This window comes from Camarhynchus parvulus, chromosome 1 (genome assembly GCF_901933205.1).
Source record: "Camarhynchus parvulus chromosome 1, STF_HiC, whole genome shotgun sequence".
Classification (NCBI taxonomy): domain Eukaryota; kingdom Metazoa; phylum Chordata; class Aves; order Passeriformes; family Thraupidae; genus Camarhynchus; species Camarhynchus parvulus.
In genome coordinates, this window is record NC_044571.1 from 52,221,926 (window position 1) to 52,241,292 (window position 19,367).

General features: G+C 36.6%; 1 protein-coding gene across 1 annotated transcript in view; it reads left to right on the top strand.

Annotated features, from left to right (window-relative positions):
- Nucleotides 1-19,367, top strand: part of LOC115909205 (kelch-like protein 1) — a 124,274-nt gene that overhangs the window by 44,371 nt on the left and 60,536 nt on the right. The window contains exon 4 of the mRNA XM_030958355.1: nt 13,994-14,206. Coding sequence (XP_030814215.1) covers nt 13,994-14,206 — 213 coding nt within the window. The remainder of the gene's footprint in view (nt 1-13,993; nt 14,207-19,367) is intronic.

The window sequence follows — 19,367 nt, forward strand, 5'->3', positions numbered from 1 at the left end:
GACTTTCCTAAAGGTAGTGTAGTCTAATTCCCTTCTTCTGTATTCTACATTGAACTAGGTTTTTAAGACTTTGGTTAAAAGTTAAAAGCTGTTTCTCAGACATATATCCTTTTCATTTTGTTAAACTGCCAGTATGCGTTAAGAAGGTGATGATACCTCATCTCCCCACATATTTAATTTATACAGAAGGCCTCTTAGTTGGCATGCAGTAATATTATAGTTTGCTATGGATAAATTCAAGTTGAGTCAAAGCTGTTTTATTATATCTCAGATGCCTTATGTTGTTTATTGTTGGCTTTGCTGTTGTTTGCAGGGGTGGGGGAAGTTTGTTCTTTTTGTGCTTTCATCTAGGGTGCTTTGTATTTTCTGGGTCCTAAAGGTTAATCAGCGTTCTTGCTTCACATGTAAAACATACGAGAATGTCTTCGGTTTGTCTTGGTCTATTCTTACATAAACAATTTTTCTCTAAGAACTTATTTTAAACAAGTAATTATACAAGTCTTTGGATTGCCAAATGGAGAGCAACACACAGTCTACAGACCATCTAAATGACATGCAGCTAAAGTCAACATTATCAGTTTTTAACCTGGGAATTTCTACTGAAATTATTGAAATATTCCCTGCTGATGAAGGTGTGTGCTGCATCTGTATGAAGACCAAGCATATATGCAGTTGCACTAGCCAGAGCATTGAGAGAAATTGTTACTTCCCTCTACTCATGGTGCCAAAATGGAATGCATTTTCCAGCTGGTGACATTTCAATTGATGAGTAAATTGAACCAGCTATGAAGCTGAAACAGGAAGCACACAATATATGAAGAGAAGCTGAGAGGGCATTCATGAAGAAAGCTAAGAGAGAGATGGTATTTTCAGCACCCTATCATGGGGTTATGGTAAAAAATAATTCTTTTCTTGAAGGTGCAAAATGAAGGAACATTTGGCACCAGTCCTAACTTGCAGTTTCCAAGAGAAAAACATGTCTTCAAAGGGAGAGTAGTACTAATTGTAGCCATTTTCTCTGAGAGGCTGTGGAATCTCTGTGCTTGGAAATATTCCAAGCTAGACTCAACAAGGCTATGAGCATCCTGTTTCATGAGTCAACCTGATGCACTTAAGTCTGAATTTCCTACATTGCATTGCTGTGCAATCAAGGGAAAATGTAATTTTCACATAACACTCAGATATACTTATTTGTGGCGTTATGCAATTTTTAATTTTCAGTAGAAATTTTATGAGATTAGAGCTATGATTCAGATCAGATTCAAAAGCCTGTGGTGAAATGTCTTATATATGTGTATGTTTATACATGCACATACCCATATGCATGTGCATTTGTATGTGTATTTATATATTTGGGGCATTGCTGACCAAGTTCCAATTATGAAAAACACCATTGAATTGATAATACCCATAATTATAGATATGCTACTCATGTAATTGAAATCAAGATAATTTAAAAGAAATGTGGTAATTCTTGTAAATTATTAATAAATAATAGCCTCTAGACAGGTGATGTTATAAAATAAGCACATTCTGCAGACAAATCTGTGGCCAGAGAAATAAAAGCTGTATCTGTGGCTCAAAAAGCCAAAACTATCAGCCTTAGGAGTGTAACTGTAAATTTTATTGTGTCCTGTAATGAGCTTACTATGGAGTTAATAGTGTTTCACACAGAAATTATGCTACATATTTAGAAAATAACAACTTGTACATGCAATCGCTTCACATAAGGAAAAACTGTCAAAACTGTGGAAATCACTAGCTGTAATGAAATATCTCCTTCTAGTTGGAATTGGACCTGTGACAAGATTGTATCCAAACCAAATCAATTTTCCATCAGTCTTGTGCTTTTCATGAGACTGAACGTACTGATTGTTTTGATTCTGAGGGCATGAGCCATGTACTGACACACAGAGCAAGAACTAAAAGTATTGCTAAACTTCTCTGCTACTCTTCTGAGGATCCATATTTTAGAGTCATCAAAACTTTCCCTTAAACCAGTTTAATTCAACTGTAAAACCTATACAAATTTCAGAGTATGATGTTGTTAACAGCTTGGCACAGGTTTAGAAAAATCTGAGCTAGAGTTGTGAAATTCCTAAGGGAAAAAATAAACTTTATGTTAATTAGGATTTGATAACAATTTTAAAAATATATTCTCTTAAGAATTTATTCAGAAGTACACCTGATGGTTTAGCTGTTTTCATTGAATCTTAGAAATGTATTGCTTTGGCTTCCTTATGAAAGTTATCACAATGTACATCCACAGAAAGGATTTTTCAATCTGGTTTTTAAACACTTGTGTTTTTCTCATTGCAAATGTTTTACGTATCAGCATAGATTAATGAATTCTGTAGAATAAATTCCTGAATTAAAATCCACCTTTTTCTTTTTTTTTTTTAACTTTTTGGTGGCTAAATTGCATTTGAATAACATATGTTCTAAACATATGTTCTCAAGTCTTAACATTCTTAATCTGTAATATGCATCAGGACATGCTGAGATGTACTGCAACTGCCTTATGTATTGTATGCTTGGTAAAAACATCTTCCTTTTAAGAAGTGAAATCCAAAATCTATTTTGGAAATGTGCTACATAATTCAGTACCTATTATTAAAGAGTTTTGTCAAGTTCCTGCTGGAGAAAGTGTGTATGTTTGAAAATACAGATACTTTGATTCGTTTTCATTCAGAATGTTGCTGTACAATGAAGCAGAACTGCAGAATCATATCTACTGCTGTCTGGTTTTATGTTTAACTAAAATTGAGAAGAGGCAAGAACTTCCAGAGTTTATCAACACTTCCAAGTTTTCAGTAAAATTCAAAGTTAGCTGAAATAAGGTTGTATTTGCTTTGCAGTATCTTTCTTAGTAAGAAGAAAAAAATTTACTGGAAAGACTTTAAGAGACACTTAAGACACAAGTGACCTTGAAAGAGAGAATAGGATATTATTTCCCTCAAGTCAAGAATGGAGATTTCATCAAATCTATTTCAGCCACAGGTTTAAAAGTAAAAAAACAACAAAAAATGAATATTTGGCTTTTATGGGCATGTGCTTAAATTGAAAAGAACATCCCAAGGATCTTCTAAGCATCTCATACAGGAAATCACTGAAATCACAACTTTTTAAAATCTGTGATACATGGAGAAGATAGAATATTCACCACTTAAACTCCTTCTAATTATTTTCAATATTGCATTTGGTCACTGGCCACAAATGTATCTCTTGCTCTAACCCCATGCAGCCCTTTTTATGTCCAATGAGCATTTAAACACTGTGCATCACCTATATACCTAAATTCTGTGCAAGACTTTATCAGCTGTCAATAAGTTCATCTGAATAAATACAATTTTAAATATAATGGGTAGCTTCTCAATCATAAGAGAATCAGAAGATCCACTACTAAAAAATTAAGAAAACCTCATGTCATTTCAAATTCTTCATTTTAAAGAATGTTTCTATTTCTAGTCTGCTGTGTTAGGTAATTTCAGATGTAAAAATCATGTAATAGTTTCAGATGCAAAAATCATGTAATAGTTTCTGTTTATTTCCAGAAAAAAAAATGTATCTATTTGTGTTGGATCCTGCACTTGGGTCACAACAATCTCATTCAGCACTACTGTCTTGAGGAAGAATGGCTGGAAAGCTGCTCGGCAGAAAAGAACCTGGGTCTGCTGGTCAACAGCCAGTAGAACATGATCCAGTGTCTGCCCAGGTGGCTGAGAAGGCATGGGGCATCCTGGCTTGTATGAGCAACAGTGTGGCCAGCAGGACCAGGACAGTGATTGCCCCACTGTACTTGGTGAGGCTCCACTTTAAATGCCATATTCAGTTTTGAGCCCCTCACTACAAGAGGGACACTGAGGACCTGAGGCATGTCCAGAGAAGGAGGTGGTAACGAGCACAGGTTTTATGAGTAGTGTCTGAGAGATCCGGGGTTCCTGGAATAAAGGAGGCTCGGGGATACCTTATCACACTCTACCACTCACCTGAAAAGAGGTTGCTGTAAGGAAGGGATTCACCTCTTTCCAAAGTAACAAGGGACAGAACAAGAGGAAGTGGCCTCAAGTTGCACGAGGGGAGGTTAACATCAAGTATTAGGAAACGATTCTTCACTGAAAAAGTGCTCAAACATTGAAATAAGCTACCCAGGTAAGGGGTGGAATCATCAACCCTGGAAGTGTTCAAAAGGTGCATGGATATGGCACTTGGAGATTTGGTTTACTGGTGAACACAGTGGTGCTGGGTTGGATTCAATAATTTTAGAGAACTTTTCCAGCCTTAGTGATTCTGTGTTTCTATGAACTTGAACACAGGCTAATGAAAAAAACTCCTAAAAAATCAACAGCAAGCCACAGCTATAAAGTTCTCTTTATCTCCTTCCCTTTACAAATAAAGAACTTACACTAAGAAATTAATGTGCATTACAGTTAGTTGACAGCATGAGATTATTTGATGTTAACTTACACTCCTGGAAAAAGTGAAACATAATGTCTGTTCCCTCCAAATTCATAATTTTCAAAGCAGCAATAAAACAAGAATAACTGTCAGTATAATCAATATTATGTGCAGGGTGACAAATGTTTTACAATTTAATTTCAGTCTGAAATTTGTCTTTTGAGATTTACACAGTAGATTAATATATTTTCAGCATTCATTTAATAGATTTTTATAGTGTTTTATCAAACAACCTAATGTGACAAGTTTTCAGCAGCCTTATATCTTGACAATCACTTAAATAAAGTGCTTGTTTTACATTATATACCATTATTTTGTTGGAATGAGTGTGTAAATTCCATTGTTAATGGTCAGACATTTTCATGTGAATCATTCTATTTTGTGAAATATTGTGGAATACAAAAATTTCAGTCATCTAAAAGAGGGCCTATCTTAATTGACTTTGTATCATGATACTCATTCTTGAGAATTATCCCAGATTTAATAATGTGCTTGAAGGTTGTAAGTGCTGTCAGAAAATTATTACCATATGAGTTTCTTAAAAATTGCTTATAGTGTGAAAATTTTTGGAAGTCCCCTTTCAGTTCAAAGTCCCCTTTCAGTGGTTCTTTCCCAGAATAATGTGTGTGTCTTCATGTTTGTTTAATTTGAAATATATTCTCTTTTTCCATACTAAAATTCTTAGGAATGCTTCAGTTTATGCTGGATGCTAGTTGACAGGTGAATCAGAGTTCAACATCAGAAAAGAGAGCATATCAGGGAATGATCCAGGCACATAACTCAGGCCTTTCCTGAACTTTGTCTTTTCCCTGGAATGGGTTTTTTTGTTTCCTAGAATGCTCTTGGCTGGTATATACATTTTCAATACAGTGAATTACTATAAATTAATCAGAAATGCTAACGTTTTCATATGTCTCTGATATGACATTTTAAATATTTGGTTTCAGCTAAAATGACTACTGTATAAGAAATACTAACATAAACTGCCATTTGTAAATATTTCACTCCTCAAACAAAACTTTAACTGAATTATGCTCCAGAAACCATTTACATGACATGACACAAAACACATAAGCTTTGAGATGCATAGTGAAGATAAAAGAAACAGTATTGTTGCAAACCTTTATGGTGTGGAGAGTCACAGAGAAAAGCATTTTTCCTGTATGATCTCGCAATTACCCATGAATGCATTTTGATTTTAGTGACTACCTGTTTTTAATTCAAGTCTGAAGAACAGGAATGTAAAAAAAAAAATTCACTCAGTGCTGACTGATGTTCCAATTACCTTTTGAAATACTATCTTAATTACTGTATTTATTAATCTTTTATTAAAGTTGAGGCTTTTTTTATGGACATGATCTTGCATATGCCTTCAGCCCTTACTTTGTGCTGTATTCCATCACATTTCAAGGCTAAGTAGGGTCAGAATAGGTCAATGGATGATTATGAGATTACAAGCATATTTTTAGGTGCTACCACAAAGAATAGTGCTAATGACTAAGTATCCTGTTTTCACTCCTGAACATTACAAGAGTTACAGGACTGTGAATGAATTGTAAAAGCAAGGCCATAACCACTCAGCCCCTTTGAGTTATTAAAGACCCAAGAGATTATTTTGTGGCTTTTAAGTTTTGGTGCTAATGGGCTCATCAATCAGACTGAGAAATTCATAATAAGAGCCAGTGTGTATGAGTAGAAGACAGACAAGTTCAAATGGGGTATTAGACATACATGTTCAGAATGATTACTTCTGAAAGCCACTGTGAAAGTGGCAAATTATCCATCTCCGCATGTGTTTGAGTTGATGCCTTTATAGGAAGAAATCTTCAGTGAATCAGATATTATTAGGCTCAACAGAAGGGTAACTGGGTTGAAACAAAAACTGAAAGGGGTTCCAAGGCAGCTTCCTGCTTTGAGAAACTGTTTTAACACAAAGCTGAAAGGAATTGCTAATAGTCTAGAGAGCTGTGCAGCCCTTCAGAAGGACCTGGACAGGCTGGAGAGAGGAAAAATGTCTGAAATTCATCAAGGGCAAAACAGAGTCCTGCACCTGTATGGTAAAAACTCTGTGCACCAGTACAAGCTGGGGACTGACCTGCTGGAAAGCAGCTCTCAGACCATGAAAAGGACCTGGGGGTCCTGATGGACAACAAGCTGTCCATGAGCTGGCAGTGAGCTCTTGTGGCCAAGAAGGAAAACAGAATCCTGGGATGCATTAGGAAGAGCATTGAGAGCAGGTCAAGGGAAGTGATGCTTCTCCTCTACCCAGCCCAGGTGAAGCCACATCTGGAGTGCTGTTTCCAGTTCTGGGCTTCTCATTACAAGAGAGACATGGAGCTCCAGGAGCAAGTCCAGCAGAAGGCTCTGAAGATGATGAACATCTCTGTTATGAGGAAAGGCTGAGGGAGTTGGGCCTGTTCAGCTTGGGGGAGAGACAGCTGAGAGAGGACCTCATCAATGTATATAAATATGATAAGGGAGTGTCAATGAAATGGTGTCAAACAATAGGACAAGAGGCCATGGACAGAAACTGATTAGCAAAATGTTCCCCAAATATGAGAAAAAGTTCCTTACTACGCAGGTGACCACACATTCGAACAGGTTGTCCAGAGAGCTTGTGGAATCTCCCTCATTGGAGATATTTAAGAACCATATGGACACAATCCTGTGAAATGTGCTCTAGGATAACTGCGCTTGACCAGAGAGGTTGGACTGGGTGACCTTTCCAACCCTCCCTTTTGTAAACCGCATTACACTGGTTCTAACAGACGTGTTCCCATTCTGTCCTCTGGAAATCTGTTCCAGAGCTGAATGCTTTACCAGCAAGGAATATTTTTTTTAATGATTTCCTGTTTTATTTTAATCAGATTTAATTTATGTGAGTTTCCTGTTAGACTTGTTACCCTCCATTTTCCTTGTTTTCCTCTTCTGTGTCTGTAATCAGTACAAACAAGACAGGGGCTCTATTAGGACATAAATATGCTCGCCTCTACATAAATCAACATTACCATAAATCAACATGTTATCAATGTTATTCTTATACTGAGTGCAAAAGGCAGCACTGCATCAGCTAAGAAAATGAGCTCCATCACAGCCAAAAGCAGTACAGTAGGAAAGAATGAAATGTTGTGCTAGGAAAGTAGGAAACTGAGATCGTCATGGTGACTACTTTCCTGAAGTGTTATAATTTAAACCCAGAAAATTGTCATTCTGTTATCTACGTGAGAAGTGTTGCATTCCTGCTGTGGAAACAGCACAATTTAGACAGCTGGGGCAGCTCATATTTTCCGTACTTGGGAAGTGCTAGGGGTAAATCTTAGACAAGTAACAGCAAAACCAGATAATCACCAGAGTCAGTACCAGTATGTACCCAGGCTATACAATACTGCACCATTGTGACAGTTTGCACTGTGATTCTGTATTTTTGCTGCTTGTAGCATTTCAAAGTGCCTCTGGATGATTCACAGTACTGTTCTCTTTTGCTATTTCCTTGAAATTGTGCTGTGAACTTTTCTGATGACAAATAAATCAATCTGGGCCAATTCAAGTCAGAGAACAGAATCATAGAATATGTTAAAGTTGAAAGGGGGTCTCAGGGATCATTTAGTACAACTGCACAGGACACTTCCCAAGAGTCATACCATGTACCTAAGAGAGCTTCTTGAACTCTATCAGGTTTAGTCTTTTCACCACTATCCTGGGGAGCCTGTTCCACTGCCATCTGCCACCATGGTGGTTCCAACACCATCTAGGTGGAAAATCTTTTCCTACTCCCCTGATGCAATTTCTGGCTGTTCCTTTGGGTCCTGTCACTGGCACCACATCAGTGCCAGCCCTCCTCTTCCGCTCATGGGGAAGTTGTAACTGCAATGATGTCTCCTCTCAGTCTCCTCCAGGCTGAACAGACCAAGTGACCTCAGCCAGTCCTCATACAGCCTTTCCCTCAATCACATCCTTATTATCCTCCTCTGGATGCTCTCTAACAGCTTAATATAGTATATTGTGGTGCCCAAAACCGTCCTCAGCACTTGAGGTGAGGCCACCCCAGTGCAGAGCAGAGTGGGACAATCCCCTCCCTTGCCTGGCTGGCACTGCTGTGCCTGATGCAACCCAGGGTTGGCCCTCCTGCCTGCCAGGGCACTGCTGACTCATGTTCAACTTGCCATTCACCAGGACTCCCAGGTCCTTTCCATGTCACCGCTCTCCAGCATCTAATTCCCCTGTTTGTCTGTACAACCAGAGTTACCCCATCCCAGGAACAGGCACTTCCTCTTGTTGAACTTCATCCAGTTGGTGACTGCCCAGTCCTCTGACTTGTCAAGGTCTCTCTGCAGGGCTTCTCTGCCTTTGAGGGAGCCAACAGCTCCTCCCAGTCTTGTATCATCTGTGAACTAGCTTAATATCCCTCCCAGTCCAGTGTCCAAGTCATTTCTGAAGTGGAAGAGCACAAGGCCTAAGATGGAACCCTGTGGACCCCTACTAGAAACAGGTCATCAATCTGATGTCAAAGATTACATCTTTTCAAGTTATCTCCCCTAGGACCTGTTCCATAAAGTTCTCATCCAGGCATTTTAAGAACCTTCTTGCCTGGGTTATACCAGCTGTGTGATGCACCCAGTTAATTGTGGCAAGTCGAAATCTAAGGTAGTTGACTTGGAAATGTCCCTTAAATTCTCAAAGGATAATCCATCAGCATCATAATCCTGGTTAGGAGGTGTGTAATAGACTCCTATGGTGACATCTGAAGTATCTGTTTTCCCCTTGATTCTCCCCTAGAGGCTTTCAACTGTGCTGCTGCCAGCTGTAAGCTCCATACATTCTAACAATTCTATTACATACAGTGTCGCCCCTCTGCCTCTTCTGCCCTGCCTTTCACTCCTGAAGAACCTGGAACCATCCAAGAGGGCACTGCAGTGATTTTAATTTTTTAATTATTAAGGTCACAGAATCCAAATCACAAAAATAGAAAACATTTTAAATAAGACCCCTACATCGAAAACCAAAACACCAGCTAAGCATTTTACTTCCTTGGTAACTCTGATGTAGCAGGTTCTGAATAGCACTCTCAGAATATGACATTGTTTGTCAACAAATGAAATGACTTATTATTTTTCAGGTTCCTAATTATAACTGATACATGCTGATTAGTGAAATCAATGACATAACCATCAATGAAAACTAGCTTTTGCAAGATAATTTGATTCCATGCGGAATAATAACGATTGCAAGTTAAGATTAAAAAAAAAATCTAATTTAATTGTGTTGGTGTCATCATTATAAAGATATATGGCATGAAATTCCATTTGGTAATAGTTTAATTTTATTAGCGCCTTAATGTTCCTATGATGCACAATCTACTAGATACTTGGGCGATTGCCTATCTACCTTTAAAGATTGGTATGTTTTGTTTACGTGGCTCTGCTGTTCTAAATGTTTTATGCTTATTTAACGCTAACCTTGTGTACTGCTAAAAAGGCTTAAAAGTGAAGCAGCTCTACTATTGAAATGCTATAACCCCAGAGCAATGGTTACTGAATGGTCATTTTTAGAAAGTGGAAGAGCAATCAAGTGACACAGCTTTGTCCAAGTGGGTTCAAGAGTGTCATACTTTCTACTCTAAGTTACATTTTCTGAATTAAAAGCAGCAATCTACTACTCCACTTAATTAAAACATGGAAAGGCTATGTGAACGATGCATGCAGAGCAGATCCAGTGCATCTTATAAGACTTATGAGATGGTGAAGACCGATCCACAAAGCCTCCTAAAGTATTAGAGTCAAAAATTACAGGTTCTGGAGACTCATCCAACTCTGTCACATAATCTTTGTCACGCTTAAAGGTTCAGTACCCTTGTTCCCATAATAAAGGTTTATCTGCCCATGAGGCCCTGAAGGCACTTCACTAGAACACGATGAGAAGAAATGGCCTCCACCTGTGCCAAGGGAAAATGCCATTGGATATTAGGAAAAATTTCTTCACTGAAAGGGTGATCACAGAGTGGAATCACCACCCCCGGAAGTATTAAAAAAATGTCTAGATTTGGTACCTGGGACATGGTTTAGTGGTGAAGATGCCAGTGTTAGATTAATGGTTGAACTGGATGACCTGAAGTCTTTTCCAGCTGTAATGAATCTGTGATTGCATAACTGTGTACCTCAATTCCTACCTTGCATCTTAATCTCAGGAGAATTTAAAATTTATTTCATGTATCCTGAAAAGATATCACATATATATCTTGAATCCTGTTCCCTAAAGTGCAAAAAAGAAGACTAGTCACATTAAAAAAAAAAGGTGGATATTTTTCCACAATTAGCATATAAGAAATTATTGTGGTAGAACAGCTAGCCATTGAAATATGCTTTGCTGCTCCAGAAATGAACCTCAAGGAGTCAAAACATTATCTAGGAAGTTTTAAAATTCATTAGACAGTTCAGGAAATGCTAATAAGTTGAAGGAGAGAGGTTTTACCTCAGAAGATCAAAAACCTGGATTCTATATATACATCAGAATTATATATATTACATTTATATTATATATAAGAATACATATGGTATATTTATAATATATATGGCATATTATAGATATAAAACATAATCTATATTTGTAATCTTCTGAAATACTCATGCCCAGGTAACAAGAAACTTATGTAAGTCCAGATGTTTAGAAAAATAGATTTGAGCTTACATGTTTTGTCTGAAAACTTTGTTTGATTCTACAATCAGTACAGAGGCTGGAATAAGTTCTCTTTAAGCATGTATGCAGATAAAAAACAATTTAAGATGACCAAAAGAAACCTTAATCAAATTTAAATTATTGTTCTGAAGTTAAAACTCCTGCTTGGAATGTTATTCTTATTAAATTAAGTCCTGTGGTTTCATGAAATGTGTTCCACCATCTCAGTGCTACTCTGTAGTATTAGGTCTTTGGATTAATATGCTGTTGCAAAGTTTGATGTTGGTTCCTATTAGGAAGTAGAGGTTGTTTTTGTTTTTTTTTATAATGGGATTTAATGTCAATTGAACCAGGCTTAATTAAACTTTGTCTTATAAATAATTTTTTTGAGAAGTGCAATGAAATCTTGTGAGTTTTATGACTTTTTAATTAAAATTAATTAAGCCAGCTTGTGATTAAGTGCCTCCCTGTAAACTAGTTCCCTTACATTTACAAGCTATTCTAAAATGTTCTGGACACACAATTTATACTTTATCAGGAGATAATGCTTTAAAACCTCATTCCAGAAAAATCTACATTTTTAGGGACCTATTGACATTTAATGTAGTAATTTTAGAAGGAATTGAGTCATGTTTTGATCCAATTACCAATTATGTTAAGGCAGCTTAACAGCATAGTTAATATAGGCCATGACCACATATCCATCTTTCATTTTCTGTTGTGTCAGCATCCTATATATGTTGAGTTAAAAAGAAACACATTGAAAATTAAGTTGTACATATCAAATCATTCACAGTTATAATAATAAACATAATTTTCAACTTTGTCAAATTTATTCTATCTGTGCTTATGTATTTTATCTGTAATTACATTACAAATTTCAAGGAACTTCTGTCTCATGATTTTGTCATGCCTATGTCTGCAATATTCATCTCTGCTGCCATATATAAAATAATATGCAGTTAATTTTTAATAAATTTATTTAAACAGTACCTTTCAAAAAGTATTAATTTGGAGGATTAAAATAAGAGTTTCCTTCTATTGAGTAAGTCAGGGAAGGATAGTATGTAACATACTAGAGCCGGAGTATAATTCTATTGTCGTAAGTCTTGCACATTATTTTCTTGTATTTGTTATAATGTCTTCTATTTCAGTTTTGATGACCAGTCAGTCTTTCCCCTGGTTGAGACACAATCAAGCAATTATAGGCAACATTGGTTGGATTTTGATATGCTAAAAACTGAATTTAGAGGGTATGGAATAATAACAGTGGAATAATCAATTTCCCTCAGTTTTGATGTTCTTACATTCAAGTCCTCCTTGACTGATGTTTTGTCATTCTTTCCCACTTCTCATCTTCAAAATTCTATCCAAAACAGCATTAAAAAATTCATTATTATTTTTCATAAATTAGATGTTGCAACTTACTGTTCCCAATACTCCTTTTTACATTTTCAGTTTACATAAAAATTTTGTTCTTTTTTTTTTGTGCCTCCAGTCTTCAATTACTTCACTTTCTTTCTGTCTGTAAATTGAGAATATGAAAGCACATTTACAATTTCTCCACAGAGATAAACCCTAAAAGAAATATTTAGAGAAAAATATCTGTAGAATTGTGATTCTATTGTATCCTGTTGATGTAGCGTAGGTAGTTCAGGGAGTCCTTAATTCAGTCCTTAAGATTCAGACAGCTAAATGCAGCACTTTTGGGGGGTTTGTTTGTTTGTTTGTTTGTTGTTTTTGTTTGTTTTTAATTTTGTTTTGTTTATATGTTTTATGTAGTTTATGGGCAGAGAGGGAGTTTAAGGTTTTTAGTTATTCCTATTTTTATTTGTCCTGGTTCTGTCCAATTTTTTTGGGGGGTACCCAGGAGTGGGGCATAACTAGGACACAGAGGTTAGTCTGTAAAACCTGATCTCATTGATGGGAGTGGGGGAGAAAGGTCTCTTCCGAGGGGAAGAGGTTCTTTCTGGTCGAGTAAGTGCGACAGAGGGATCCATCTGGTGTCTGTTGGGGATGGGTGGAGTGAGTGTGAATCGTTTCCTTTCTTGTCTCTGCCATTAATATAGTTGCTGTTACTCTTTGTTTCCTTACCTCATTTCTATTTCCTCTAAGTTGTTCCTATCTCAACCAGTGAGCTTTACCTTTTGTGCCTCCAATTTTCGTCTCCAGCTCACTGCAGCGTGGAAGGGTGAGGGGAAAAGCAGGAGAGCTAGAGAGTGTCAATGGTTTGGAGAGTCTCAGTGGGGGCACTGAACTGGGGAGTACCATTCCTAAACCGCAACAGTACAATAGTTGTCAATACTGTGAGATCTTAATTGCTGTAAACTATTTGCATGATAACTGGATATTAAAAATCTATCCTGAACAATGTCAAAAAATAATCTTTAATTCATTATGTTGATGGTCCCCTCAGCCTTGTCATATATGTAGACAGAAATCTAGATATTCATAATAACTATATGACTGACAAGTTATTTAAGAAATAGTGAAAGAAAGACGGTGAAAATATCCAGGAAAATGTAGTATGAGTATGTAAAGACTTACAATATAAACTCTATTACAACTGAGTTTATAAAAATTTCAAGCAATAGCCTTTACTAATTCTGACAATTTTTAATTATGACACTATCATATAATCCTCATATTGTTTTTGAAATATATATATATATATGAATTGCAACTATAGCTGTTGAACTCTAATAATTTATGTTTTGTTTTTCTCATGAGCTGCAAGGATATGGCAAAGCATACCCGTATCTGGGTATGGCAAATATTGACTAATCCTATGGTTTATTAGCTTTAATATGCCTTTTAATTTTCTTGCAGTATTACTGAATCTGAAATACTTTTCTCTTTTCAGGAGAATATAATGGAAGTTATAAGAAATCAAGAATTTTTACTTCTACCTGCCGAAGAACTCCATAAACTTCTTGCCAGTGATGATGTGAATGTTCCTGATGAAGAGACCATTTTCCATGCCTTAATGATGTGGGTGAAGTATGATATGCAGAGGCGATGCAATGACCTAAGTATGCTGCTTGCTTATATCAGATTACCACTCCTTCCACCTCAGGTATTTTTAAAATTATGTAATCATCATCGTCATAACAACAAGAATGTCATTGTTATTGTGTCTTTGTGAAAAATCTCTCAGTTTGTAATCTGCAGTTTCTGAATACTCTGTGTTTAAAAATGAACCTGTTCAGAATCAGAAAAAAATAGTGGTAACCTTTTAACCAGGGTGATCTCAATAAACTTGAGGATTGGACTGACACATTCACAAGAAGGGCAGAGTTGTGAAACTGAAAAGGAGTAACTGAAGATTTCATAACATACTAAGAAAAACCAGGAAGAATAATAAATATTCTCAGAAAAACCAACAAACTAGAACAAACAAACCAACAACAAAAAAACCCCAAACACATGAGATTTATACAGATACCAGGCTGAGGATGAGTCAATAGTATGAATTAAGAAAACTCTACATTGTTTTACAACACAAAAACTCTATCACCAGGCAATATGAAGTCATTATTCCCATAATACCTGGTGCTGCTAAGGCTGCACCTACACAATTGTTTCCAATTTTGTACTCCATGATTTGAAAGGACTAGGAACAAATTGCAGAAGGTTCAGGGGTGGGCTACCAAGATGGTATGTCTAGAAAGGAGAAGCAGAGGTGGGCTTGTTCAAACTATTGAAAACAAGGCTAAGCAATGACCTAGTGGCAATTTAATACCTGAAAGTAAGATCATGGAACCACATTCCTGAGCACATCACAAAATGTAAGAGACAAACACTCTAACTTTTATCATAGAAAGGTCAGGTTGGACATTGGCTTGGGGAGGAATCACTTGGAATGCAGTGAAGGTTTCTTCATTAAAGGTTTTCCTGAATTAGCTAGACCAGATGAATAAATAGAGTGTTGGCAGAAGGCCTGATTTGAGTGAGCAGACCTAGTTGACCACTGGTGGTCATTTGGATCTCCACACGTCAGGTCCTTTTTTTTTTCTTTTTCTCTTCCCAGAGAACTAACTAGCAATTCTTTTCCATAATTCCATACACTCAGTTCTCCTTTCAGTTAGTGTACTGGGCCTGACTGGAGTGGAGTTAACTTTCTTCATGACAGCTGATAATGTGCTGTACTTTGCACTTATTGATAAAACAGAAGGTGAGAGTAACCCATGTTGTTAATAGATCCCTTGGGGAGTGAAACAAGGCTGAATGACTGTTGTTTTTAAACAGACACATGTAGGTTTTATTGTAGAATAATTTGATTGCACAGAAAAACAGGTATATAACTAGTTACAATATAAAAACATAAAAATATCACTTGAGAAAATGTTTGAGAAAGAGAAGGAAGGCATAAGATAAGAAAGACCTTACCGCCTCAAGGGGGTAGGTGACTAGGGAGCTGGGTACATGAAAAGAAAAAGGTTTAAAAACTGTTTATAAAGAAATTTAGAAAGAAATGTTTTATAGTGATATACTGGCAATTCTCTTGAACTTTCTGTTCTATTTAATCTGGAAATTAAGTCTTATACACTGGTACTGGTCTGTAATTGAGAACTGCGTCATAAATGTGTCAACTATAATGCTAAAAAAACAAGGTCTTTTTCAGAATTAAAATTAAGATATAACAAAATTTCAGCAAAAATTATTGAGAACTGTGAGAAATAGCTACTCATTTTTCATAGTTTAGGAAGGTTTATTAAACCTTATCAAAAATACAACAGAAGACTGAATAAAGAATAAAGGTTATGTCACCAGGAGCAAAAGATTTTCCCCGCCATGTGCTCTGCCCCCTCACAATGGATGTTTTCCCCTTTGAACCCTTTAACCTCTCCCAAAGTTCTGTCCATCAACCCCTTCTTTGCTGTCCAGTGGTGGAGATCTCTTCTTTAAATCCTGATTGGAGGTCACCTGTCACCATTGGGACAAGCCAGCCCTCCCAGATGTCCCAACTCCAGCTGTCCCTTGATAACCATGCAAGGGGGTAAAACATAACTATAAATCTATAAAACCTTTTTTAACCTATATACATGATATTTGTCTATTAATTGTGAGAGTCAATCATCGCGTTACTCATCTATCACAGAACTGGAAGTGAAATTTTACTTTTTATTACCAAAAGGTTTTTTTTTTTCCCTTGCTGTGGTTTATACTTAAATATGTATCAAATAAAACCCTACGTCATTTTCATTGCACTGAAAATTACCTGAAGATTTTTCTGTAAAGAAGCCTGGTCAAAATTAGCAGCTCATCATTGGACCTCTGGAAAAAAAATAACAAAACAACTATTTTCATTCCTTACTTTTAAATTCACTTTAAAAAGAGGAAGTCAAAGACTACAGAAGTTATTGACAGACTGGAAAGATTGTACTGAGATCCACTTAAAATGAAGGTTTAAATTTATAGTCTGAGTTTCCATGATACCTCATTTCACTCTCAAGGTGCAGTAATTATATTGGCAATGTAGTCAGACTTAAGCAGTGCAATATTAAACATTGTAATTCATAATCCAGTAGATAAATTTAGGAGAAGGCAAGCCAGTGTTAACTTGTTGAAAGGAAACTATCATGAAGCTGAAAATTAAATAATAGAACCTGCAATGTTGCCATAGAAACTTTTTTGCTTCTTTGATTTTCTTGGAACCATCTTCTAAACTTAAATGGTTCTTATCTCTTCATTCAAGTCAAAAAAGAAGGACTGGTGGCTTGGCCAACATAAGAAGTTATTTCACATTATAATAGGTAATAATATATGTAATAAGCAATATTATATAATAGATAATATAATAAGAACACTTTTCAATAGGTGTTCCAGATATTTAATGTTCATCTGTACAGAAAACATAATTTATGCTCATTTTTATTCTTAAGGGATTTGGGGAGAGTAAAAAGGTGGTGGCATCCTTATACCTTGTTAATGCTGAAGTATTTTAGATCATTTATCTGAATTGTTAATTCAAGCTTATAAAATATTTTTCCTGTGACTTTTGATAGCATTTTTTACAGAGAGTAACTTAACAAGCAAATTAAGAAACAGGCAAAAACTGTATTTAAGAGGACCTTTTTTCAGTTCTTCAAAAATTATAAGAAACTACTTTTGTGCCTGAATGGTGACACTGTTGACCTCAATTTTCAATTTTTGAATGCATTTTAAGTAAAACCCTTTTAATGTTAAAAAACCCTAACAAAATTAGTACATGTAAAACAAAACAGAAACACTACATATAATTTATATACAGGTGTGTGTGTGTGTTTGTGTGTGTATGTATTTTTTTACACTGTGTGATAAACATATACACAATCACAGAATCAAAAGACAGAATGCCTGAGGTTAGAAGGGACCTCTGAATAACCTCTGCTCCATAACTTCTGCTCAAGCAGAGATAACCTAGAGCCATTTGCACAGGACTCTGTCTAAATAATTTTAAATAATTCCAAGGATTCTGCCAGTGCTTAGTCACCCTAACAATATTGAAGTGTTTCCTGATGTTCAGAGGAAACCTCCTGTGTTTCAGTTTGTGCCCATTGACTCTCATCCCCCGGGCACCACGGCAAAAAGCCTGGATCTCTCCTTTATGCACCTTCTCTTCAGGTATTTATGAACATTAGTGAGATTTCCCAAAGGTTCCTCTTTTCTGGGATAAGCTGACCCACCTCTTTCAGCCTTCCCTTATAGGAGAGGTGCTCCAGTGCCTTCATCATCTTTGTGAGCCTTTGTTGTATTCTCTACAGTATGTTCACATCTCTCTTGTACTGAGGAGTCTAGAGCTGGACACAGCTCTCCTGGTTTTACCTCTCCAGTGCTGACTCTAGGGGAAGAATCCTTCTCCTTGACTTACTGACAATACTTTGTGTAATGCAGCTCCAGATATCACTTGCCTTCTGAGGCAAGGGCACAGTGCTGGCTCCTGTTCTGCCAAGCTGCTTTCTGGCTGGGTGCCCCACAGCATCTATTAATGCATGAATGTAGATTACACATACGCATATGCATGGACACACAAATATGCATAGGAATTTATTTAATTCTTTTATAGTAGAATGTAGTTAGGAACCCTTTTCTTAGAAATGAAAACCTATAGTTGTGGAAAGATATATCCAATAAAGTATGATTAGAACAGTTGAAGGTGTTCTTACCTAGTTCCCCGATGACATGTGGTACAGTGATTGCCATTCCCACCCCTCAGGGAGCAAAACAGTTCATCTAAATCCTCACTAATTGTGTGTAGACAAAAGTCTAACCTTGTCTGCAGGTGAAGCTGAAACATTAACTTCTGACCATGAAGGAAAATAGCATAGGAGAGATTATATCTATGTCACTGAACTCTCCTTCTTCTCCACCTTTCCCAAAAGTCAATAAATTATTCTACGTTTGTATCTCCTGTTCCCTGACTCAAGCTGTACCGTGAAACATTCCATGCAATGCAGCAGCATAGTTGAGCCTCTGCCTGTTTTGATTACTAATGATGTAATCTCATTTTCTGAGATGAAAACCTGGTTTCTGCTTTTTGTCGGTACACAGTGTAATGTATCTGTTAATGTTGACACTAGAGCATGAGCCAAGAATGTGTGCAGCTTCTGTTGGGCAAAACATTATTTTTAATGGTGTTTTTTAAGAGTGTGAGAAGTTGCTAATGATACCTGGGCTACTGAAGACATTTGCAAGCAAGAGAAGTTAACGTGATACTGAGTACCTAGAATAGCATGACAGCAAAGATGAGGATGTTTAGTGTTTTTAACTGAAGATGCGCATGATGAAAAGAGCACAAATATTTCCTTATAGAAATGCTTAAGTTAAAGCTAATTTGTATTCCACCGGTGTGCTGGGTTTATAAAGGCTGTTATTTGCATCTGCCTGTAACAGTAGATCACTGGTTTAACGAGGAAAGTTAAAAAATAGCATAAAGCAGAGATATTACTGTCTTTTCCTCTGTAACACTTTTAATAAGATCACTTTCAGAGGCTTGCAAATCACATCAGTAGGATAATCCATAGTCTTTGGGTATTAAATACACTGTGGCTCAGATTCAGGCAATCTGTTATAGGTATCTAAATTAGATTTCTTGCCCAGGAGCAGAAACAGTGCAGTCCTCATAAAATGAAGTACTTAAATACCGTGTAAGCCACTGGAGAGAAAGTGAACAGATCCACATGAGTTCTCTTATTTCTACAGAGATGCTGTAGGTAAACTGTAGGAAGCACTGAGCCTCTAAAATCCCCTTAAAA